At 40.7% G+C, this 15,488-nt stretch overlaps 1 protein-coding gene across 1 annotated transcript in view; it reads left to right on the top strand.

Annotated features, from left to right (window-relative positions):
• Window positions 1–15,488, top strand: part of ASTN1 (astrotactin 1) — a 500,284-nt gene that overhangs the window by 328,857 nt on the left and 155,939 nt on the right. Inside the window, exon 9 of the mRNA XM_007937608.2 lies at window positions 8,760–8,834. Coding sequence (XP_007935799.1) covers window positions 8,760–8,834 — 75 coding nt within the window. The remainder of the gene's footprint in view (window positions 1–8,759; window positions 8,835–15,488) is intronic.

Raw genomic sequence — 15,488 nt, 5'->3', positions numbered from 1 at the left:
TAATAATCTTATAAAAGTGTAAGACATAGAGAGCCAGGGGTCTTTTGCCCAAGCTGTTGCATCGGTGTAAGCAGAGACCCCAGCTCGAGCTTGGAAATAAACTTTTCCTTTACTTTTGCATTGTCAAGTCAGTGTCACATTCCTCGCGCCAACACTCCTTTCCAAATTCGAGTCCAACAATATATATATATACACACACACACACACAGAGTGGGAATGTATATATAAAAACATAGAGAGTGAGAAACAATGTGTGTATGTGTATGTGTATGTATTCCTCCTGCTTCTCCTTCCCCTCAGGAGCAGCTATGTCTTAAATTTGCCACAAGAAAACTCATCACAAGACATGCTGACCAATAGCCTCTGAACTCTGTTTTCACATGTTACCATTTAGGTGGAAAGCTGAGACTAGCACATTATAAAAAGTAGTAGTTAGAAGTCTTTTTACGGAGCAGAAATCATCCTTTCTGCTCTGGAGAATAGCTAAGTGAAGGGACCATCCAGTCAGGCTGGAAATGAGGGGTTTTCCTCACTCAATGGGTCTAGATTAAATAGTGGAAAAATGCCTAAACAATAAAGATGAAGGCTACACATCAAGTCAAGGCCACAGCCAACCTCTGGTTCAGCCCAACACTAAGGTTATAGAAAAATCCTGAGACACCTGATGGACCTTAGGGAAGAGGAGGAGGATTGGTGGAGAAAAGTTGAAAGCTTGCAAATTGCCAGTGCTAAGAGAAGACTGAATAGGTTTTGAGTATTGAGTCAGACAGAGTCTCTGGGTAGTCCAAATATTTAATGCACTGGACTGCTAATGGAAAGCTTGGCACTTAAAATTAATCCAGAGGTAACTCAGAAGAAAGACCTGGTAATCTACTTCCAAAAGAATTTCCAAAACCCTATCAATATAGTGATCCTCAGCCTATATGTCTATGAGACCAGAAGAATTAGATGGTGCCCGGCTACCACTGTCAACTTGGAGGGGGATCTATGTAGGAGATCCTGGATAGAGAGAGAGAACAATGAGAACAATGTGTAACTCAAAATCATTTGGAAAAAAAAAGGGGTTCAGGTTTTCTGGTCTGGTAGATCCTGATGGAACTACTGAGGCTATGGCCCCTAGCTTCCCTTCTGGTCTGGAATTGAACCCACACCTGTGGCTTCCACCCAAACAAAGACAGGCATATGAAGTGAACATTTACACTAGGTAGATACATTCCTTGGAGAGAACAATCATGAGAGAGTAGAAGGGCTGTGTATGCACAGGAACATAGCTTAGGGGGCAGGAGTGCATGGAGGGCTGGACACAGGGAAGAGGTAACTATGGGGAAGTAGTGGGAGGGGAGCTGTTGCATTGTGATAAATTGTAGTCAGTGCCATGAGACAAAGTGTATATGAGCTGCTGAATGGAGGGTGAATTTGCTGTGTAGACATTCACCCAAATCACAATAAAAGAAAAGAAAAGAAAAAAACCTTATGGATGTAGTCCCATTCATCTCCCCACACCTGTTTAGCTTGTCTGTGTCTTATCTATGTATCCACTCATAGATTATTGTTATTACTGTTATTGCAGGATTGCGTATGTAATAGTATTTATCTTTGCCACTTTTAACTCTTCTGTTTCAAATGGGACTATACTCACAATAGATATAGTTTTGACAGAGGATAAATCTACATATGTATCTGTATGTGCTGAAAATATATCCATGAATCTAATAGAGCATATTGGGGGCAATGTTATGAAAACTTCCTGGTCATAACCAAATATCTTGAGGCAATGAGTCACTGGGCCTGGGGCTCTGGACTATAGTCATGTGGAACATCAAGGTCAATTGGCATAACATAATCCACAAAGACAATATTCTCCATCCTACTTTGATGAGTAATGACTAGGGCCTTAAAAGATCGTGAGTGGCCATCTAAGGTGCAACTATTGGTCTCTTCCTATCCAGAGCAAAGAAGAGTGAAGAAAATGAAAGGTGGAAGGAAACAATTAGTCCAAAGGACTAATAGACCACAGGAACCCCAGTCTCCATGATCCTGAGACCAGAAGAACTAGATGGTACCCAGCTACCACTGCTTACCTCTCTGAAAGGGATCACAATAGGAGATCCTAGATAGTGGAAGAAAAATAGGAAACAAAATTCAATCATAAAATAAAACCAGGCTTCCTGGTTTGATAAAGACTGGTGAAACCCATAAGACTATGATGGTCCTTAGACACCCTTCAAACCTGGAACAGACTTACACTCTTAGCTCAACTTTCAGCCAAACAATAGACGGGCCTGTAAGGTGAACAATAACATCAGGGAGGTACTGTCTCCATAGGACAATACAGCAAACAGGATCAAATGGACAGCATTTGCCCAGTGATAAAGCTCAGAAGGTGGGACAGAGCAGTTAAAAGAAAGATGAATAGAAATGGTAAACACAGGGAGAAAGTTAAGAATAGTGCTGTCACATGGTAGGAATTTCAGTCAATGTCACAGAACTAAATGTGAATGAGTTGGTGAATGAAAAACCAATTTGTTCTCTAAACTTTCACCCAAATCACAATATAATTTATTTCTTAATAAATATATATTTATTTATAGAGAAAGATACATATGTATATATATATGTGTGTAACCAAAAAACCAAACCAAACTCACTGCCGTCAAGTGGGATCCCATTCATAGTGACCCCTCCTTGGGTTTCTGAGGCGGTATCACTATGGAAGTAGATTGCTCAACCTTCCTTCCGAGGAGTTGCTGGTGGGTTTGAACTGCCAGCCTTCTTGTTAGCAGTCAGATACCTTAGGCACTATGCTACAGAGCTCCCATATATATGTGTATATATACATATACATATACATACATATATATACACACATACATATATGCATACACACACATATATTTATGACATATATGTGAAAACCCTATGGAGCACAGTTCTACTCTAACACACATGGGGTTGACATGAGTTGGAATCAACTTGACAGCAATGGGAGCTCTGGTGGCGCAGTGCCTAAGGATTGGGCTGCTAACCAGAAAGTTGGCAGTTCAAGCCCACCAGCCACTCCATGGAAGGAAGACCAGGCAATCTACTTCCATAAAGATTTACCACCTTGGAAACCCAATGAGGGTCACTGTGAGGTGGGATCAACTTGATGGCAGTGAGTTTGTTTTTTGTTTGTTTGTTTTTTATGCCAAATTTGCATTAGTGCACTGCTAGTTGCTGTGTCCCCATTCAGTTGAACTAAGGCATAGTTTATTTTCCTAATTGAAACAATGGATCTGAGATGGTTCTTGTGCCATCTGTAGCTGCCCATGTGGAAAGACAGTCTTCACAGTCTTGACTTGTATGAATGAAGTTCTCTTAAAAAAAAAGAGGAAAGCTCTACTTTGACTTCTGATTGTGCTAATTTTTCTAAGCTACAAAGTTCTGATGAGGTTCACAATGCAGAGGAGAGAATATTGGAAAAACGTCATCAAGAGGTGAGGTTCCAGAAGCTGTAGGATTCAATCCCATGCCACATCTGGCCTGGCACTATCCTCAGGCACCTCATTGGCTTTGGGCTTTTTCCACAAAATGAATATTGGCATAGACTGGTCAGTAATGCCACCCACTCCTCAGGGAGGCAACACTCTTGCTGCCACAAGCTCACAGAAGCTAAGGTGGGAAGTACTGTTAATTACTGATTTATTTATTTATTTATTTATTTATTTTGCCCCTCACCTTCCTCTCCAGCTCTAGTGCTAAAAACCAAATAAGAATTGCCATCTGCTCAGATGTCTCTACTCCCCAGGACACAGAAATTGGTCCAGGCTTATTCATCTGATCCACGACAAAGCAATCAGTTTTTCCACGGAATTCTTTTTGCCCCTAAAGAGCATTGGGAGTATCTCCTCTAAAGTCTGAGCCCATAAAGACATGAAGCTGGGGTTTCTCATGACATGAGGGCAAGTTCCAAACATGTCATTAGCTGTTTTGAAATAATGGAACCTATGAATGAGAAACAGTAAAGATAGGATAGAGACAGTTATTAGGGTATTTAGACTCTGTTTCCAGGCACCTCCTCCAGAGGACATTGGTGGTTCAGTGGTAGACTTCTTGCCTTCCATAAGGTAGACCTGAGTTCAATCCCCAGTCAATGAACTTCATGAACAGCCACCATTCATCTGCCAGTGGAAGATTGTGTGTTGCTATGATGCTGAATAGGTTTCAGTGAAGCTTCCAGACTAAGACAGACTGGAAGAGAAACCTGGTGGCCTGCTTCTGAAAATCAGCCAATGAAAACCCTAAGGATCACAAGGGTCCAATCTGAACCCTATCTTGGGGATGACATAGGAGTGGGCGGCGTTTTCTTTCATTGTGTATAGGGCAACAACATCCAAATACCCCCAAGGCAACTTCCATCTGAGTCTGAACATACAACTCCATGATGAGACTCTTTTTGATTTGGCCAGTTTTCTTATTTGAACTTGCACCCCAAGAGCCCTATTGCAGAGGTCTTTCCTCATTCAGTCAGTGTCAGATAGCCCTGCTTCAAAGTATTTTCTGCCCTGTGCAGTCCATCTCTTCATCATTGTCCCCTGTGTTTTCCCTTACAACACCCTGTGGCCTCTCCACTGGGTCCATGTGCTGCCAGCATCCAGTCTTTTCTGTTCCCAGGGTGAGTGCTCTACTCCAAACACTACCACTTAGCTTTTCTCCTGTAATTCCATTCTCTTTCCTTGTACTCATTCTCTTCTATTTGTCTGGGCATATGTACATTTTTCAAAAAGACTGTAGATTCCTTTGAGGATAAGAGTCTTTTTTTTTTTTTTTTCCCCAACTCCTGATTCCTGGTATCACAGATCATACACAATAGGCCCTCTGTAAATATTTGCCAAATAAATCAAATAAGAATAGTCATCTCTCTGACAGATCATCCCTGACTGGTGGGAAAGTCGATAAATTCTCTTATTCCTTTGCTGTAGCAGTTTGCAGTTCTTTAACTTCTCTTACCACATCAGCATATATTCTTTTCTGTCTTACTGTGTTTAATACACTATGCAGTTTGTTGCCCAGTAATGTAGGGTGGGGTGGGGGATTATGGGCTTCGACCTTCTCATGGTCATCAGTGTCTTCTCTCCAGCCAGTAGAAAACATTTACATTCTCAGTTAAAGCCAGGTGTGGGCATTGCAGTTGCCCCTTAAAACAAGACATGATGATACTCCCCATCTCTATCAAAAACTAGGCACCACTACTAATTATAGCATTTTTACTTGATCCAGGTAAATAGTAAATTTAACTTATTTAACAAATGCTTCTAGGCACTCACTAAATGCCAGGTACTTGTCTGAGCACATTAGCTATATTAGCTAATTCCTCCTTATAACAAGCTTCCCAGACAGCCTCGTTTTAGGAAATGGAGACAGAGTGGTTAAGGTTTCACAGTAGGTGGCTACGCTGGAGTTTGAAATAGGCACCTGGCTCCAGAGGACAGGCCGACACCACTGTGCCCTGCTACCTCTCCATTGGGTCATGGTGGCATCTAACTGCATGCCTGCACCTTTGAGTCTGATTTGCTTTTCTCAGATTTCTGGCCCCTTGAGAGCAGGAGGTCTCTTTGACCTGACCCACTTAGCAATATGTCAATGTGTGTTTAGTAAATGTTTCTTGGAACATTGATTGATTAACTGCTGGCTTGAGAACAGGTTTATTCTACACTGTTAATTGTTGACATTGTAATCAACACTAGACCTAAGATTTTGCTTCTCCAAATATATTTGTTTCAAACAAACTAGGAACCCTGCCAAGATTTAATTCTAATAACGCATGGTACTGATTTTGAGCATTAGAGATAACACAAAGGAAAATGTGTTTTGTTACTAAACCAATAGTAAATAAAATGTAATACTGCACAAAACATAGTTACATATCCTTCCTTCTTTTCTTCTTACTGCTGTGTTTAAAATAGGACATTTTTTTTGTTATCCTTTGTAGACTTTTTCTTGAATTAATACATGTTTGCCAGGGCTAATAATTCACTGCTTACGGTTCAGCAAAAAAAAAAGAAAAAAAATCAGATTAGAACCTTACCTTTGTTTTCACCTCTAATGAACAGACTAAACATGAGAAACACAATGGGGGGGGTGCGGTGGAATGAGGGAAAGAAACTGCTTATGTGATGCAGGGGTTATTTATAGTACAGAGTTTGGGTATTTTTTGGAGCCAATTCTAGTTGCCTCAGGGTGTTTCTAAATTGAATTCCAGGAATAAAGTGTCTATAAATAGTAAGCATACAATATTAGCACATTCATCCCAGTCACTCCCTTATGCTGTCCCAATGGCCTCCCCTTGCAAGTTATTATCTCCCCTGGGTAGTTAATTGGTTAGCTACTTCAGTTAAATTTGTTATTCTCAACTTTTGATAGCAAGGATTTTGTAAAAGACATTTATTATCCTTAAATGAATTCCTTAAATAATAAAGTCTGTATCTCTCTCTCTCTCTCTCTCTCTCTCTCTCTATATATATATATATATAATTTCAACAAATAAATATTATTACCTTAAGGAGCTCTGGTGGCATAGTGCCTAAGGCATTTGACTGCTAACCAGAAGGCTGGTGGTTCAAATTCACCAGCCACTCCTCAGAAGGAAGGTTGAGCAATCTACTTCCGTAGTGATACTGCCTTGGAAACCCAAGGAGAGGTCGCTATGACTCAGATCCCACTCGATGGCAATGAGTTTGGTTTGGGAATAGTCATTAAATGAGAAACAATAAACATAAAATTTATAATAATATACTAATATCTATTTTTGTATGTAAATTCTTTGATAGTGTTACAACAGAAGAAATAATAAAGATGACGCACATTTGCACCTAATGTAGAGTCACCAAAATGCAATGTGTAATGTGTAGTTCAGTATAATACTTGAGTATAATACAGCAATATAGATTGATGCAGGTGTGCTGTATAGGGGATTCAAAGGCAAAAAACATCATTGCAGACAATGATATGATTTTTCAAAATTATGCAAATATCCTGGTAAAATTTCTAAGTAACAATGTATAGTGTTTCCTCCATTTACACAGTAGTTGTAGTCCTCTAAAATTCATCATGGGAGCTCTGGTGGTGTAGTGCCTAAGGCACTTGACTGCTAACCAGAAGAATGGCCGTTTAAACCCACCAGTCATTCCTTGGAAGGAAGATTGGGTTATCTACTTCTGTAGTGATACTGCCTCGGAAACCGAAGGAGGGGTCGCTGTGAGTCAGAGACGACTCAACAGCACATAACAACAACAAGAAAATTAATAATCTATTAAAACCATATAACTATATTAATTAGTTCTTCTTAAATGTAAATAGTAAATTTTACTATTAAAAATAGTCTCAGCACAGATAAGTATAAGCCAGTTTTTACTTACATAAATGTCTGGCAGGATGTTCAAAAGGTTGCAGGACGTGAGGAAATTTTGTTATGCAAAACTGACTGGCCCTATCCCCTCACTATTCTCACCTCTCTAGCTCTGCTTTTTAAATGCCAGTAATGCTTCTCAATCCTTGGGTCATTCAAAAACAATCCCATAAATTACCCCAAATCCTCTCTATTGGATGATACCACCACATTGGACAACCTCTGGGTTTAATCTTAGTATTAAATATAACCCCAATAATAATTATGATTTACTCTAACTGTCCTTGAAAACCAGAGAAATGTGTGCAATAAAATCCTGAATAATTGAGTTCATTATGAGACTGTATGTCCCATGGGAGCAAGTGCTCAGTCCACCCGATGTGCCAGAATATCTCAGCACCCAACAGAAGGTCTGGAGTTTATTACTAAGATTTGTTTGAATGAATAAATCATTTTAGGGGTGAACATCTGGGTAAGTGAAAAGATACACACACTGTGTTCCAGTACGTGTGGCAACACCTAGTCTCTAGGAAGACTTGTAGTTAGACATTATTTTAAAATATCATTTTAGTTGTTCCTGTTTGAAAGATTGGCATTAAGATGTTTATACCTAAGAATGACCCAGAGTCCCCACGTCATTTTGAGCAGGGAAAGGGGGGATGTTGGGGACCCTGTATGAGTTACTGTCTTGGCCTGAGAGGTTTGCTTAATCTACACGATGGTCTGTGAACAAGCCTATTACCAACGTTATTTTACAAATGAGTAAATTAGCCTCAGAAAAGGCAAATAATCTACCCAAAGGCAGACAATTGGTTAAATGACAAAATAGGATTTGAACCCAGAGCTATCTGATTCTGAAGCTTTCATCTTTCCCAAGAAATCATGCTGCTTCTTTTTCTTAAATGGGCAAAGATGGATGTCAGTTAAATTCACATTGAAGGAACTTGAATTAAGCATATCTGATGTCCACCTTGGCATAATTTTACTCCATGAAGTCCCAATTACCATGCCTATGAAGTTTCACTTTCCTAGAGGTATAGTTGGAGTGCTCAGAAGAAAGCCAACTTCACAGCCTCAAATACCCTATAGAGTTCAATTCTATTCTGCAACACATGGGTTGCCATGAGTTGTGGGTTTTTTCATTTTTTTTTTCCCCTTACGTGGTTCTGTGATTATTTGGTTGAGCTTGTTCTAGATCAGGTTCCAGGATTTAAGGTTTCATATAAGCTCAAGATAGTGGGCTTCTTGATGGCAGGGATTAGGTCCTCTTTGTCTTTGGGGTTCTAGAACTTAGCGTGGAAATGGGCACACAGTGGATATTTAGGGAATATTTGTTGAGTTGAATTTAATTGAATGATGTTTCTCTTTTTAGGCCTTGGCCTTACACAATATTTCAGCGAGGCTTTGACCTGGTTTTGGGAGAGCAGCCTTCTGATAAGATATTCAGGTAAGTCGTTGTCTAGGGACTTAGTCCTGTGTGTCTGCAAGCCCCATGTCCCACTTTCCACTGAACTTCCTTTCCTGGTGGTAAAGTATAAAATTAGAAACACTTGTCTTTGTGCCATCCTCATAACAAAAGCACTTGCCCCCAAATCATGCCTGGGAGGCAGCATGGAGAACTTTGAAGTTGGACACATTCTGTTTGGTTCCTGGCTTCTAGCTGGCTAGGTCTGTGAGCCTCAGCCATTTACTTAACTTCTAGGAGCCTCCAGTTTCTGCATTTGCTAGATAGGACTACATTACTTGCCTGGCTGGATCCTTATGAGGAATCTATGTATGAGATAATGCAGAGAAAGCCCCTGGTGCCGAAACTGGCACAGAACAGACAATTAATATCAGTGTCTGCCTCACCATTTTGCATCTAATTTGCACCTTTCTCATAAAATTTTAATTGTTCAAAATGAATATCTCCCACCCCTGCCTCCCCCTTTCTTCAATTCTACCACATTATTATTTTCTTTTGTGTACCATCCTCCTGATAAAATTGGATGCTTCCAGTCCCTCCCAAGTATCTACCTACATACCTGGGAATAGCACATATTAGAAAGGCCCACAAGCAGGGAAAGAATTTGGGTGCCTGCCATGAATGATTGGATTTTCATAAAGTTTAATTCACACCAGGCCTTTAGCCAGAGTTTATTTCCAAATTCAGATGTTATCATCCATTCATCCTGTCAATCAATTCTTCACTTACCATAGAGTGGCCAACTATCTGCTAAGTGCAGAGACTGTGATCAGCCTAACAGCATGGACATGAATACCTCTTCCTCCGTGGCTGAGCTCTCAAGGAGAGAAAGTAAATATCCTCATAAATATCTGGTGTCAAAAAAGAATTACCCTGCTGTGTGACATCATTGGGAGGAATGGTGAGCAAGATAGCAATTTGGGGCAAATGTAAGGTTTACTTTCTCTTCACTGCTCTTAGTTTGCTGGGTCTTACTTACTCATTATCCTGTTTTTCCAAATCACCTTCCCCAGACCCCCGGTGTTAGTCATTCCTGCCTAGGTGTTAATTTTTGCTGCCATGTTTGCCTCCCAGAACACATTTGCCGTTCTAGGCTTCTCCTTCTCCTCTCTTGGCGCTGAGGATGGAATTGCCTTGGACACAGCAGTGTTCTTCTAAAGCATGCTCCTAGCTAGAGTGCAGACTTACAGAATCCCTTACTCAGAGGACTTCTTTCTTGAGTGTCTTCCCCAGGGCAGGCTGAGGCACGTTAATGGCATTGGCTGCAGGCTGATTTGGAGGATTTGTGCTGCAAGAGGATGTCAGCTGTATCCCTTGGACTGCAACTTGGGCATTTAAACTTTCCAACAATGATTTATCATTTGGCTGACTTTTTCTTGCTTTTTCCTGCCACTGGTTGGCCAGGATCTTTGGAGGGTGATAAAGATAAGGCAGATGGGGAGTTTGGTGTAATTTGCCCAATTAACATGGGAAAGTGCCCTCCCCCTTAAAAGTTAGAAACTAACACTTTGGCAAACAGGGCCTTAATGAAATTGCTATTAGAACAAAACCTATACAAGAACTTTTGCCAGCCCCACAAGCATCATTTGTTCTTTTGAGGTCCAATGGATTTGATACCCAAGAACTAAAGAGGGGGGGTTGTTGTTGTTGTTGTTGTTATGTGCTGTCGAGTCGGACCCGACTCATAGTGACCCCTCCTTGGGTTTCCGAGGCAGTGTCACTACGGAAGTAGGATTGCCCAACCTTCCTTCCAAGGTGTGGCTGGTGGGTTTGAACCGTCAGCCTTCTGGTTAGCAGTCAAGTGCTTTAAAGAGGGGGTAGCTAGGTGATTTTGTCCACGAGATAAACTGTTTTAGTAACCAGTGTATTTATCAGTAGATGACTAATCATTTGGTCCCTAACATGACAATAACTGTGTCTAAGATTAAAACAATGGGACATGATCTACTTATTTTAGGGACTGGGAACTTTAATTGAAGCCACTCTGGAATCAGCGGATGCCAACTCCCAATGGCCGCTCTGGAAAATTCTATGACCTAGTCAGTGAATAATTTCTTAAAGAAACTAATGGCTATTTACTTCCATTCTGTTTCTTTAAGATTAATACCCGGGTGAAATCCAAACCACTGACTGTTTTCCTAGACTATGAAATAAAGTTTCAATTCTGACATTTAAATGTTTCCACAATTGAATGTCAGTCTACAACCCCCTTTTAATAAGCTGTTCTTCTATGAAATCTGTCTTCTTAATTACTACCACCCCCAAAACTTTAATATTCCTTCTCCACATTTGCCTGCCTATCCTCTTTCTTCTAGTAAGAATGTATATTCTCCTCCCAATATAAGCACTGGCCGTTTTTGTGGTCAAGGCCATCGCTTAGCTAAACCCAACATTTGTTGAACACCTACTCCCAAAAGGCAATGCTTCCAGTGCTGTAGATATGACAAAACAGATAGGACCAAGATAGTTCTTGCTCCTAAGGAATTTACAGTCTCATTGAAAAAGTAGTCTCCAACTCTGGGTCTATGTGAGAATCCTCAGTGTGCTCTTAAAAATGGCCAACAGTTGTACCCAATTCAAACATTCCAGGAGGTGGGGCCAAGGTATGCATGTTTTGAAAATCAGCATGATGATTCTAATCTGCAGCCAGGATTGAGAAGTACTGCTCAAATGCTTCTCTAATCTAACCTACAATAACTTGTCCCTCTCCAGATTTCTGTAATATTCTGGCTATGTTGTCATTGTTAGGTGCTATTGAGTCAGCTCTGACTCATAGCAGCTCTGTGTACAAAGAACGAAACATTGCCTGGTTCTATGCCGGCCTCACGATCCTTGCCCATCATGGCAGCTGATGTGTCAGTCCATCTCGTTGAGGGTCTTCCCCTTTTTCACTGACCCTCCACTTTACCAAGCATGAGATTCTTCTCCAGGGAATGGTCCCTTCTGACAACATGACCACAGTGAGTGACACAAAGGCTGGCCATTCTTGCTTCCAAGGAGCACTCTGGCTGCACGTCTTCCAGGACAGATCTGTTAGTTCTTTTGTCAGTCCATGGTATTCAGTATTCTTTGCCAGCACCACAACTCAAAAGCATCAACTCTTCTTCGGTCTTCCTCATTTATTGTCCAGCTCTCACATGCTTATGAGGCAATTGAAAATACCATGGCATGAGTTAGGTGCACCTTATTCTTCAAAGAGACATCTTTGCTCTTCAGCACTTTAAAGAGGTCTTTTGCAGCAGATTTTCCAATACGTTGTCTGTCTGCTGCTTCCATTGTTGTTGATTGTGGAATCAAGTAATATGAAGACTTTGACAACTTCAATCTTTTCTCCATTTATCATGATGCTGCTCATTGGCCCGTTGTGAGGATTTTCATTTTCTTTATGTTGAGATGTAATCCAAACTGCAGACTGTAGTCTTTAATCTTCATCAGTAAGTGCTTCAAATCATCCTCACTTTCAGCAAGCAAAGTTGTGACATCTGCATATCGCAGGTTGTTAATGAGTCTTCCTCCATTCCTGATTCCATGTTCTTCTTCATATAGTCCAGCTTCTCGGATTATTTGTTCAGCATTACAGATTGAATAAGTATGGTGAAGGATACTCCTTTCCTGATTTTAAACCATGCAGTATCAATTATTATGTTCACATTTGTTTTTAATTTGTCTAGTTGTTTCTGAAATGAAATGTTTGTCTACTTGAGAAGGTAAGAATTATCTCCTTCCACGAGGGAGACCCAGATTCCATTCCCAGCCAGTACACCTCCAGTGCAGCCTCCACTCACCTGTCATTGGAGGTTTGCATGTTGCTGTGACGCTGAACCAGTTTCAGTGGAATACCCAGACCAAGAAAGACTAGGAAACAAGTTGTGGTGATTTACTTCTAAAAATTAGCCAATGAAAGCCATATGGAGAATAATGGCCCAATACCATAGTGCATGGGTCATCATGAGTCAGGGGCTGACTTGATGGCAGCTAACAATAACATACAATTTTGAAAACAATAAGCCTTTAGTAAATATCTGTGGATGGTCATTTTAGATATTACTTTAGGACTTGAAACCAGACTAGGAAAAGACCTTGACACCAAATCTAACCTTGATAATCTGCAATCCCAAAGAACATGAGAAGTATCCAACCTAGAATGAAATGGTCCAAGGGGACCTTGAGTGTGAAGACTAAGTCTTCTCACCAATCCCATCCTAGAGGTGAATGTGTCATACCCTTGTGGCTAGGATCTTGTCATTCCACTAGACCTTCTGATGGCAGGAGTCAGTGCAGACCAAATTTATCTCTCAGCAACCTTTCTCCCAGGTGTGTACCTGCATCCCTGGCAACAGTAGCTCATGCTGGAGTGGCCTATTATGGGAAAGAGTGGCAATGTCAGACCAAGAGCTGTTTACCAGTTTGCACAATATTATTTCATGCCAAGTCACAGTGAGAGCACAGGCTTATTCCATCCAGCTTTCTCTGGTGACTGTTTTCCTCTGAACAGAAATTTCAAGCTCTAGTTCAATAGGGCCATGTGCAGGACCCAGCACACAGCTGAGACCATCCACCAGAGTGGTCACCACCAGCTGTCACAAGAGAAGAAGGCCCAACTTGGTAAAGCATTCCAGATGCTCCCTCAGCTTCTCTTTGGTGGTTTTCTGAAGTCTTTTCTGCCAAATCTGCATGAATGAGGGACAGATGAGATTTCAGGACACAGCTTTGCTCTGACAGTTTGCTCTATATTTGGTTTTTGGAGTTACTAAGTTTTGCAGCTAAAATAAAACTTTAGAATTTCATAGCCATGAACCAGCATGGACTAGAAAGCTGATGTGATCCATATCTGAAAATCAGACCAGCTCCATCTCTTCCACTCAGAAAGAGGTGGCCTTAGGGGCAGGGAAGATGTTCCTAAACTTCTTAAAATATTAATTGACTAATATGGGATCAAATTACCAATCTGTGAAGATAAATACAGCAGATCTTCAAATCAGCTGCTATGTTGAGTGTCCTCAATAAAGGTTAGTTTCATGCACATCTTGCTTTGTTTTTCCGGCAGATTTTCTACTTGGCTCCACCAGAGACTAAAGGAGATAACACTGTTTTTATTGTTAACTTGGTACAGTGTATTGTCTCAGAAGCTGTACACATAGGATGTTCCTCACGATATCAAACTCAGATTTATGTTGAGCATTAAATCCATCAAACCTCGAGGTTAACCCATAGCCTGCTCTCAACAGAAGATAATCTTTACCAAGACTTTTACCTTTAAGTTTGAAAACTGAGATTGTGTCTCCCAAACATCTGTGCATCATAAAGAGTGCAACAAAGTCCCTTTATTGACTGGTCAATAAATATTTGTGGAGCAACCTCTTTGGGCCAGAAACTGTGTTAGGCAATGGGGATACAAAAATGACAAAGAATTATTCCATCTAAGAGGGCAGGAGCTGTGGTGGCACAGTGCTTAAAGCATTTGATTATTAAACAGAAGGTTGACAGTTCAAACCCACCAGTTTCTTCATGGAAGGACGATGAAGCAATCTACTTCCATAAAGACTTACCACCTTGGAAACCCAATGGGGGTCACTATAAGTCAGAATTGACTCAATGTCAGTGGGTATCTGAGAAAACACATTCTTATTAGGGGTGATAGACACACGGAAAGACATGTACAACTCAGCATCTCAGAGCAGAAAGGGAGGGGTGATGGCAAAGTCCTGGAGGGCTTTCTGGAAGAGGTGAGACCTTAACTAAGTTTTAATGAGTAGGAATTGGGCAAAGATAAGAAGAAAGGAAAGTTCATAAAGAAGGCAAAGAAGTAACAGCAGGGTAACCTGCAACTACAGTTCAGTTCTTATTGTAGGAGCACAAGGTATGAAGCAAGGTTTTGTGAAAGAAGAAGCTGAAGAAATGGGAGGGAATGATATCTTTGGAGACCTTGAACTTTATTCCATAGTCATGGAGTGCCATTAGATAGGTTAAGTTGGGGAAAGATGTGGTTTGATTTTCCCTTACTGCATGGAGAAGAGGAAATTTATGAGATATTGGAGCATGAACTCCCTTCTTCCAAAAGAAAAAAAGTAACTACAAGGAATGTGCTAGAACCATCACCTATTTACAAAAACTCATTTCCTAATTTATAAACTATGGGTCACAAATATGTTGCTCAGTTTCAATGCAAAAATTTTAATTTTAAAGGCCATATAAAGTGCTTCCTTCCTGATACCCTTCACATTTTTGTATGTTCTTTCTGAAACAATTTATTTTAATACTAGTGGTGCATCCCACTTGCTCAGCCTATTGTAATGTTGCTATCTCAAGAATTTCCATTATGATATACAAATTCTTGGAGGTTTTTTTCCTTCAATTCACATTCTTCCTAACATCCCAGATTCTAGGCATCTTGGGACATTCGTTGTTGTTGTTGTTGTTGTTGTGTGCCATCGAATCGGACCCTACTCATAGTGACCCCTCCTTGGGTTTCTGAGGCAGTATCACTACAGAAGTAGATTGACCAACCACTAGCCCTGAATTGGCTCCTTGATCTTGCCAGGGAAAGGGGGTGTGTGTGTGTGTGTGAAGTAGTTTGCTAGCTACTGCACAGAGGAATGAGGTAGTGGGTCTTTTCTTCTATCCCCCAAGTACTGG

This window comes from Orycteropus afer, unplaced genomic scaffold, assembly GCF_000298275.1.
Source record: "Orycteropus afer afer isolate SDZICR_OR568_19922 unplaced genomic scaffold, OryAfe1.0 scaffold00043, whole genome shotgun sequence".
Classification (NCBI taxonomy): Eukaryota; Metazoa; Chordata; class Mammalia; order Tubulidentata; family Orycteropodidae; genus Orycteropus; species Orycteropus afer.
This window is presented reverse-complemented; position numbering and strand designations above follow the sequence as displayed.